This window comes from Maylandia zebra, linkage group LG17 (genome assembly GCF_041146795.1).
Source record: "Maylandia zebra isolate NMK-2024a linkage group LG17, Mzebra_GT3a, whole genome shotgun sequence".
Taxonomy (NCBI): Eukaryota; Metazoa; Chordata; class Actinopteri; order Cichliformes; family Cichlidae; genus Maylandia; species Maylandia zebra.
The window spans coordinates 2,112,694-2,122,860 of NC_135183.1; the positions used below are offsets into that span (position 1 = coordinate 2,112,694).

A 10,167-nucleotide genomic window follows, 5' to 3' on the forward strand; every position below is an offset into this window, starting at 1 on the left:
CAACCCATTCTGATAACATATGAACAACAGTAACTGAAACTGGTATATAAAATGCATTTCCTGTCAAAAATGCAGTGTGAATGCTAATAGCTGAATAGTTTGAATTTTTAGAATTGCTAAAATCTTTGGTGAAAAACATGTTTCATGGGCTGAAATACACCAAAACATTCATCTGACAAATTTTTCTAGTTAGACATTATGAAACATGACATGTAAAAGTGAATTTTGCCAAAGTTCTAGTCAAAGTTCTGAGATAGTAGTTTTGTTTTGTTTTTGTTGTTTTAAAAACAAAACAAAAAAACAATAAAAACAAAAAACTACATCATGTATAATTTTCTCATGTCATGTGTAATTTCCATTGCAAATATTAATCACAGTTAAAGTAAGAGGGGAAGGCAGTAAAAACTCTGGAACGGAGACGTCATCAAGTACACTGTCGTTCCAATTGTAAAATGATCGCGCTGTGTTCCTGGGAAGTCCACACTCGCGTGCAAACTCATTAGCGAGAACAAGTACAAACTACTTGAGAAACAGTCCAAGAGTTTACAGCAGGAAACAACAAGTTACACATACTGTTTCAGACACTTTATTGGGACCGTAGCTGTTCATAGTAAGTCATGATTGCTTTGGTAGCACTCACTAAGAGCACCGTTACTCCCAGAAAGCCTATTGATCCAGCCACAATGGCTATTACAGTCATGTACTCTGCCCCTGGAAAGAGATGGATATAGGTTCATTTCATCACCCCTGTATTCACAATACACACAGCTACACACATGCACAGCAAGTCAAGACATATTAGAAGATCAGTGACAGTGTATATCAGGACTGCCTTTTTTATATGAACCAAGTAGAATTGAAGTTAAAACAAAAAACTAACAGAAATGCATTGATGCATTGTAATCTAAGAACGGTTATGGAAGCAGATGCAGATTCTTTTAAGAGTTCAGTCTTAAATTTGAATGAATGAACTGAATGATCCCTTGACAAGCTTACAGTAAGACGGTGTAGCTGACTTCACTCTTGTGTTGACAATCAAAGGTCCAGCAGACACGACAGCAGCGTGTTTCCCCTCACTCTCCATTTGACTCACGGACCTCTTTGTGTGCTGCTTGCCAGTGCATTTCTGCAACAGAATGAGAGTCAACTTTAGACTCATGCAGAAACACAAAACAAACAAATAAACTTCTGAAATCTGGATAGAATAAGGTAAATAAATTTAACACCAATCTGACTGAACCACAGCAGCATGTTAAATGAGCAATAATGGTCACCTAAGGGAATTTCATGTACCTGTAGGTTTTTGTAACCTAAAAGCTTTGAGCTCTTGTCTTCAGAGTGTACTGGCACTTTAAAGATTCCAACAGCTGATATCAAATCCAAGTGCAAAGCTGACCACCTCAAAATGGGATTTGGCTGAATCTCACTGTGGCCTTATTTGTCAAAATATCCAAACTAAATGTTCCACAATAAATGTTTTGGAAACTTACAAAAAAAGATATTTTTTCCTCTATTCATAGAAACCAAACTAAAATAAGAGTCCTACTCCAAATAAAAACTGAAGTGGCAAAGTGCATGAAAAACAACCTGTCAAAACTTACAGCCATGACTATATGAATGTCGTTTCAGTATAATGACAGCCAAGCAGGAAACAAAATGCACTGCGACTGACATGCAGTGACACACACGTGCAGTAGTTGTTGCATGCCAAGACACAATCAGAGTGGGGACAGAAACAAGACAATGTTCCCACCTGTCCGTCCCTTTTGTCTGAGTAACCTGTAGCCAGACACTTACATCAAATGGATGAACTACATTATTTTACCAAGTGCATCTCAAGCTTGAAACAATTGGCCATTTTACCAGTCGACAGTCTTCATCATGTCCACATATGCTGGCCAGGCAGTGGAAGTAAAGAGGTAACTTCTTAGGCATGTTGAACATCTGAATGGAAAACCTGCTTCTATGTGCCAGACCGTTCACAGACAGCCAGTGGAAAGTGGGGTCAACAGGACAACTGAAAGGCATACGCAACAAGGAAGAAACATAAGCGTGTGGTTAGATTTAGCAATCCCAACCTTTCAAAATGTATCTTCTGAAAGTCATCAAGTCTGTGGGCACAGAGGAACCAGACTTAACAGAGCAACTGAGAAAGCTTGAGACATACACACGCACACAGTATGATATCTATAACCATAAAGTTTTAAAAAGGTTTATTCTAATAATATAAAAAAAAGAGGAATAGGTATTTGGTATGTTCAAAGTCTAGCCCATTCATTGCCAGCTGCATGCTCAGCAATGGATCCTAGTTGTCAAACATAAAACGAGATTTCATGAATACCCATCTTGCAAAAGGACGCCCTGGGTAGGGTCGTGAGGGTCGATGCTCTCAGTCGTCCAGCACGACTTCACCTGCAGGAGCAGGTCTACAGCAAAAGAGCCGTTTGTCTCCAGAGCCACCTGGAAGAACAGTGTGTCCTCGAGTTCCAGGGTTATGGCATCCCTGTAACTGTTTGTGTAAGACTCATCCCTGTACAAGGTCATTTTCAGGCCCAGGTGCACTGACGAGTTAAACTCCACCAAGGTCATGGAAGTGAGCCTACAAGCAGAGAGTCAGAGAGCTGAATCAGGATCAGAGAGACTTTATTTATCCCCAAGGGGCAATTAAGAAGTCATTTTCTTTCATGTTGCCCTGATTTACAGTACATTATGATAAAAAGAAAGCACACCTGCCTCACTTCACTGAAGTTTGCATGGATTTGTTCATGCACAGCCCGTGAAAGCACTACCACAGCATTCCCAACAGGTTTAACCTCTTAATTTAAACGTATTCCAGTATTCCTCATCCTACATTAAAGATTACTACTACCCCCCTCACCTTCATTGCAATGAGTTTCTCATCTAAGGCCAACAAAACATATTTTGGATGCATCAGGGGAATAAATATTCAGACACATGATTTTAACTGGAATAACAGACATTTTTTGGTAAAACTTTTGGCTTCATATTTGTCTTTACAATAATTTGGTAAGGAATGTATGGTCAACTCGGGTCCTGTGGCTACATAACTAGACAAAATCACCAACCTTCCAAAGGGTGTACATTATGGCAAAACATCCAACTTTGGTTTCATCTGTCTAAAGTCTTGCAGTTGGTTCTACGAGTTTTGTAAACATAATCCATGCTTCCATATTTACAAAAAGGCTGAACAAGTCATATCTGCTCAGCCTTTCCCCCCCTAACTGTATTGTTCTGAACTTTGAGGCCTGTAGAGTCTGAGATGCATCTCTTGGGCGTTTTGCAGTTTCTGAACACTGCAGTGTGACCTTGGGACAGATTCTACTCCTGAGAAGATATGCAAACATCTTGAATGCTTTCCATTTGTGATACTGAAGACTTCAAATTGCTCCCACTGATCAAAGATCAGAAGATTATATTGATCTTTGAGAAACAAACTTTGCTGCTGTTGTCTTACATTTTTAATCCTTATGGAAACATTAACAGTGTTTTCACACATTGCTTCTGCATTTTGGCTTAATTTTTGTATATAATGTAGTCTAATATGTTTTGTAGTTTCTGTGAGGTTGCATTTACTTAAACCCCAAACTGGTAATTGTATGAATATTCCTACAAACACTGGGATTTGATGAATCTCACCATTCCATATCCACGCTGACTTGAGCATTGCGGACATAATGTCGTGGGTAAACGCACTTCCACACCACTTTTAGGTCCCGCCTGCTGATCATCTGCCCTTTGGTCAAAGTGACACTCAGAGTATTCTGGAAGTTGATGTGAGTTTTGTTAACCTAGACAAAACCGACAAACAGAAATAAAACTCAAACCACAGGTATGAGGGGAAGGAGTAAAAAAGAAAAAGAAAGAAAGAAAACTGTAAAATTAAATCCATTATTGTAAAACTCAGCTAATTTGACTGCACACAGCTAAACAGATGCATTCAAGTTGGGAAAACAAACCCTAATTTGAGTATACATCATATCACTTGGAGAGCAACAATTTTCAGACTATTGTTAAATAAGATTATAGGACTCAGGATGCTTTATGCAGACTATGATTCATTAATTATCCAGCAAATATCCAGTCATGAGGTAGGCAGTGGCACCCACCACATGCGTTTGCCTTACAAAACAAAGATCACTAGGACTGCACAAAAATGCAAAATCTTTCCATCCCTCACCTGTGGCATGACATGCATATCACATAATGCTGTGCAATCAATCCTGTCGAGGGCAAATATTCAGAGGTCACCGGTGTATGCTAGGCTGACAACTTAGGATACTGAGTGAAAACTAACAGAGTGTCTTTTTTAATATTGGTAAGAAATCTGTCTGGCAAACAAACCTTTCAGAGCTTCTTGCTGAGCTTAGTTACTCACCTGCTTCTCGGTTCCACATTCAGAGACTTTTCGTGAGGTACGGAAGTAGTACAGTGTCTCACTCTCATTCACAATGCAGCGACCATCATTCAGCTTCACTGCAACTGCTCCTCCCATGCGAGAATGCAGGTAGGGCTTTGCTATTGCACCAGCCATCAATTTATCCAGACACCGGCTGAAGAGACCTTTTTCTGTTTGAAATCGAGGGTCAAAAAAACAAAACAAAAAAATCAGCAGCTGTACTACTACACAAGCAGTTTTTTTTAAAGGATGAGCTTTTAAAATAAAATACATAGGTTTAAGAGATTGATGAGAGGTCTCTGTACCTTGGCAGACTGGATGTGAAGCTGGAGCACGCTCAGTCACAGAGCTGACGTCATAGTAACCATGCTGGCATACACAAGAATATGAGCCCAGAGTGTTGATGCACAGAGAATTGTGAGAACATAAAGGCTGTTTGGAAGCACACAGGTCTGGACCTAACAAGGCAAGCAAAGAAAATAAAATTCCACTAAAAACATGAAGGTTTTTACTGGCAAGGGCTGAGCCAGCTTTTTACCAACACTTACCATCCCAGTAAATGACTCCACCTTTAACAGTGATGTTGGTGGCATTTAGAGAGCCAGTGTAATACAGAAGATCTTCAATAGGTACGGGCACATTTTCTTTAGTTTGGGAGGCATCAAAAGCCCTGAAGAAAATCTCAGTTTTGTCTGGCTCATCTGCAGGTTCAAAAGAGTCCAACTTTATCCGAACTGGCTTATCTTTCAATAGCTCCTGCAGCTGGAGGACAATACAAAGTTTCAACTTGGCAAGTCATCATAAATTTAAAAAACAAAAAGAAACAACAACCTTAAATTCAGTAACCCTCATAAGAAACTAAAAACCTTGATTATAAGTTTTAAAGTTTAAATGGAATAGCAAGCATAGAGAGTGAGGTTACTCATGTATGGCAACTTGCAGTCTGCCAGCTTTTAAATATGAACGTCTCAAACCTGAAAGCTAAAAATTTATATTAAAACATAAAAGCAAAAATTTCTGGCACAACTTCACCTACTTCCAAATATGAGACCGATGAGAGTCTAGTGAGCTAAACAAGGTGTTGCTGACCTTTTTTCACTACTCTGGAAACAGAGCTACTATTAGCAGGTAAATTAGCACACTCAGATCTGTCATCTTAAGGTTTTTCCCTCTCACTATGCACCCTAGCTAACATTAGATGTAGAAGAGTGGGAGATATTTTAAGCCGGGTTTTCACTTTTTATACAGAATTGTATAAAATTAAGATGAGCCAATTACAGAGTTTTTAGTCCATAGCTGCTGATATTAATTTTTGATGTGTTGCTCACCTTGTTGTTGAAGATCTCCTCTATTTTATCTTTAGCTTCTGATGTGCCGTTGTCTAGATCCTCAGGCAGTTTCCAGGGTACAACCACTGTGAGACCTGTGTTGTCATGATCTAACTCTAGTTCTAAAGACACCAGGAAATGGGAACAGTGGGTAAAGGTTTACATCAAAGACTATTGAAATAAAGGTATGTCAAACCAACCCATGTCGTGAGCAGGTCCACCAGCCTTCACATGGAGCTCTTTAGATGAATTGGCTGCCATGAAAAACAAATGCGAATGTTCAGACTCCAGCTGGTTGTCACATTCTTCCCACACATTGAGAACATAAGTTTTCCCTTCTTCCAGCCCGAGGAGGCGTAGCTTTGTGACTGACACACGGCTGCTGTCGATGGTGGTGCCGTTCTTCAGGGACAGCTCATATACGAAGCCCACAGCTTGCTGCTGTGGGCTACTAGGGGTCCACACAGCAGCAGAGTCATTAGAGTGGTACGTCAGCTCAGACACACCGTAAGGTCCTGGATTCACATGCAGAATCAATACAGAGGACACAAAGACAAGTAAATAACATCATACATATGAAGCCCAACATGTTACAAATAGCAGCAGTAAGATAAGTTGACAGTGAAAATAGAGAGAAGCTAATAGAGCAAACATGTCTTTAGCTGACTTACTGAACCATCCTGAGACAGCCGTTTTAAATTCAGTAATGTATGGCAACTACCAGTTTACAATATAATTATACTTATAATTCAATATTTCATTAATCCCATTAACACTAGAAGTAGTTACATTATTAAATGCCAAACACCACCAGTTACACAACTTGGCAGGCCAACGCACACAGGTCATGTTTTACCTGTTTGTGCTGTGACCGTCTTAGGACTCATGAGCACACCATCTCCACAAAGTGCCTCCACCCTGGCCTGGTACTGTTGGCATGGCAGCAGCCCCCTCACAGTGTAGCTGTTCATGAGAGTAGTACCCTGCAGCACACCTTCATGAAACACTCTGAACATGGAGATGGAAGAGGTGTTCCTCACCTCCCAGCTCAGGGTGTAGTTGGTGGGGCCAAACAATGTTTGACGCAAGTCCTCAATGTTGGAATGGACTGAGGGAGAAGCAGAAGGGGCTTTCACTGAAGGATAACTAATAGCTACTCTGCATGAAGTTTTAAATTTAAAAATGCTATTCTATAGGGAGATAAGTGAGTGCCAGTACGGTCAAAAATGTGAGTCACATACAAGAGTTTCCGTCATTCAGGACCATCTTGCTGTAGCGGGACTCGATTCCTGCCTGGCAAACAGTCTGTAGGCCAAACTTCACTCTGCTGCAGGGCTGCAGGTCAGACAAGCTGACCTCAAAGTTATCTTTGTGCCAAAACGAGACCTCGTCTGTGATGTGGTTTGTACCGTTGAGGTGGAAGGCAGTGAGAAGGAAGACCGAGTACTTGCTGTTCACAGGGCAGTCCCAGGATAAAGATATGCTGCTGCTGTTCCATGACGTAACCTCAAAGTTCTCTGGAACATCTGGATCTGACGAGAAACAGAACAAGAGCTACAGCAGCAGTTTTAGCATGTGTTGAAAACAACTGATAGCAGTGTCACTTAAAACAAAACAAAAAACCCCCAAAAAGCTTTGAGGTTTAAAAAAAAAAAAAAAAAAAAAAAAAAAAACCATAGTTGGCGCCATCTAGAGGTTGTTATGTGAATTTAAGGCCTTTAACCTTTGCAAATGTACTTTAATTAACTAAACATCACTCATTAGTCCATACCAGTAATAGTAGAGAGGCATGCTAAGGAGAGAGTGTCTGCAATCTCCACACAGGCCATGTAGAGGGTGCAGGGGTCCAGAGCAGAGAAGCGGTAGTGGTTGTGAGTGGTAACATCCAAAGTATGCGTGTTATAGGAGCCTAGTTCAACATGGTACAAAGTCACATTGTGACTATAGATGACATCTGGTTGATTCCTCTCCCAGGAAACCAGCAACATGGAGGGACTGCGGGACACCAGTTTGCAAGCGAGGCGCATTGTGTGACCTGAGGAGAAAAAAATAGTTTTAAAGATGCAGAAAACTGCAGCAGTAACGCACACGTTCATCTTAATCATCATAATAGTTTGAATGGTAAACATTTTTACAGCACAACTGGGTGGCTGCAGCTCAGGAGGTAGAGCAGGTCATCTACCATTTGGAAGGTTGGTGGTTTGATCACTGGCTGCTCCAGTCTGTATGCTAAGTATCCTTGGGTACTGAAGCCCAGGTTACCCTCCAATGCATTCACTGGAGTGCAAATGTTAGATAGAACAGGTGAAAAACACATGTTGTATGAAGAGCTTTGAGTGCTCGAGTAGAGGTGAAAAGCATTTACTTCAATGATATCCACGCTAGGGTAGCCTAGCTACAGGTCACGTGGTCTCCAAACAACTTAAATATCAACTGGTTAGATACTGGTTGGATTAAGTTAGCAGCAAACATCAATGCAAGGCAGAAGAGACTAGAACCTTTCCTGAATATTCAACATCAGTAATGGTCACTTACCTTCTTGCTAATAGTTAAATGACAAAATTGGCATCTTTTACCAGTTTATTATAAATACAGGGTATAAACATTAGGAAACAACTAACCATGTATAAATAACACCCTGTGGTTTTATACAATTCTGTTGCTAAGGACTATTTCATAGCTGGTTCAGGTGACTTCCCAGTTTTGCTGTCTAAAGTGCAACTATAGGAACGACACTCACCCAAAGCAAGGAAGAAATTTTCCTCCTGTTGGAAGTATACTGTTCCATTTTCACATGCAAACACTTCAGTGGGACTCAACAACTTGAGGAAATCCTGAGGAACGATCAGATCCCAACAGCAATCAAACTATGCAGTGAGGTGGACTGTGCATGAAATCTAACATAACCACTCATCTGTGTAAAAGTTGTTGTCAAAAGTACCTTAGTGGCATTTGTTGGATGTTGTAGTGGCTGCTTTCGGCCTCTGACTTTAGTAAACTTTATACCTTGGGGTGAGGTAAACACATTTAAAGGAACATTAAACAAGAGGTTGGGGTGTCAAATTAAATTGGGATTAAGAAGGTATGTTGCTTACGTGGGCTTTGGGGAACTGTTAGAGTCCATGCCTGGACAGAGCCACCATATTGGAGGGTTAGCTGGTTTTCAACACCCGGCGACAGAGTCACAGAAGTCACTTTGCCCACCTTTCTGATGGATTTCAATGATGTGCCATTGAGCCATATGTCTCCATTTTTCCTTCAAGAATGGGAAACAGTACACCTCATTTTCTCCTGTATATTACATGATCATTCCATGTGACTGATTAATAGCTGCCTGTTTATCGTCACCCTTATTCAGACATGGGCAGCATAACATGATCCGGTCACATTTGAAGTTTTAACAAGCCGTTCTCTTTATCATCTAATACAGTAAGTCATCTTGGCTAAGCTCATTAGACCTCTTTGATCAAAACTAAACATAGTATATTTACTCAGTTACTTCAGTTGAGTAGTTCTAATGTAATAGTGGGACGTTTTGTCATTGGTGTATGAATTCTTGAGGTTGTAGTGACCTTAAAAACATTTGTTACATTAAACTTTAATAAACAAACATTAAGAATTATTTGATCATAATGTATGCAGTTCTGTAAATACAGGTACTTTTAATTAAGGTACCTGACGCATATTTTTCATGTTAAAACCTCTGTACTACCAACTTATTTAAGAAACTAAATACTTATTTCATCCCTTTTACATTTGTCCTGAGGTCTCTGAACAGCACAGGGGGAGATTATGCAAATCTATGAATCACGTTTACCTGTCCAGATCATTCCCTTTGCTCATCCAACACAACGAGAAGGAAATATCGTTGCAGCGTCCTGGAAGAAAGTCGATGAGAATACCTCCAGATGTCACGTTTTATTTTCACCATTTTACCTCAGCAACCAAACTCACCGAGCGATATGACATGAGGCACCAGGATGAAGAAGACGAACGAGTACTGTAAGGAGTTCCTGAAAATATTAGAAGCATATGAATCCGCTGAATTTGAGTGAGATAAGTTTGTATGAACCGGTAGTGATAAGTTATTTCCTTACATGTTCGTTGGAAATCCAGCAAAGGAAAGTAGGTCGCGTTTATTAAAAGAAGGCCGGGGCTTGAATCAGCAGGCTGCTAATAAGTGACAGGTGTGCACTTTCAGCTCACCTGCTCAGATCCTCGGTGACGGATTACTGACGTAAAAAAGTCTTTTTTATTTGTTAGAAACAGAAAAAGCCCGCCTAGTATTGCACCAATAGCGATACGTTGTATTATTCTTTATCTGCTAATGCAGAGGGGAAGACCACGAAGGATTACACAACTTGATTGCAAATGTGCAAATGTTTTCATCTCCTGTTCAGCGACCTGCCATCGCGCACGCTG

General features: G+C 40.4%; 1 protein-coding gene across 1 annotated transcript; it reads right to left on the reverse strand.

The window, feature by feature from the left end:
• Positions 1-570: 570 nt before the first annotated feature.
• On the reverse strand, positions 571-10,075 carry LOC101467170 (uncharacterized). Its single transcript, XM_004570895.5, has 19 exons — positions 9,843-10,075; positions 9,700-9,758; positions 9,563-9,623; positions 8,841-9,001; positions 8,687-8,751; positions 8,486-8,579; positions 7,517-7,780; positions 6,987-7,277; positions 6,602-6,853; positions 5,946-6,260; positions 5,746-5,867; positions 4,966-5,179; positions 4,723-4,875; positions 4,397-4,587; positions 3,658-3,809; positions 2,342-2,599; positions 1,864-2,017; positions 997-1,126; positions 571-711 (listed from the first exon to the last, which is right to left on the reverse strand). Coding segments are annotated over exons 1-19 (3,063 nt in total). The 5' UTR covers positions 9,845-10,075; the 3' UTR covers positions 571-586.
• Between the last annotated feature and the right edge of the window lie 92 nt (positions 10,076-10,167).

What these genes read in the sequence shown, in the direction of transcription:
- LOC101467170 (XM_004570895.5), bottom strand. An exon ending in GACGGTCACAGCACAAACAG is followed by an intron (nt 6,261 to 6,601) that starts GTAAAACATGAC and finishes ATGTGAATCCAG; the next exon opens with GACCTTACGGTGTGTCTGAG. An exon ending in AATGTGGAACCGAGAAGCAG is followed by an intron (nt 3,810 to 4,396) that starts GTGAGTAACTAA and finishes GGTTTTGTCTAG; the next exon opens with GTTAACAAAACTCACATCAA.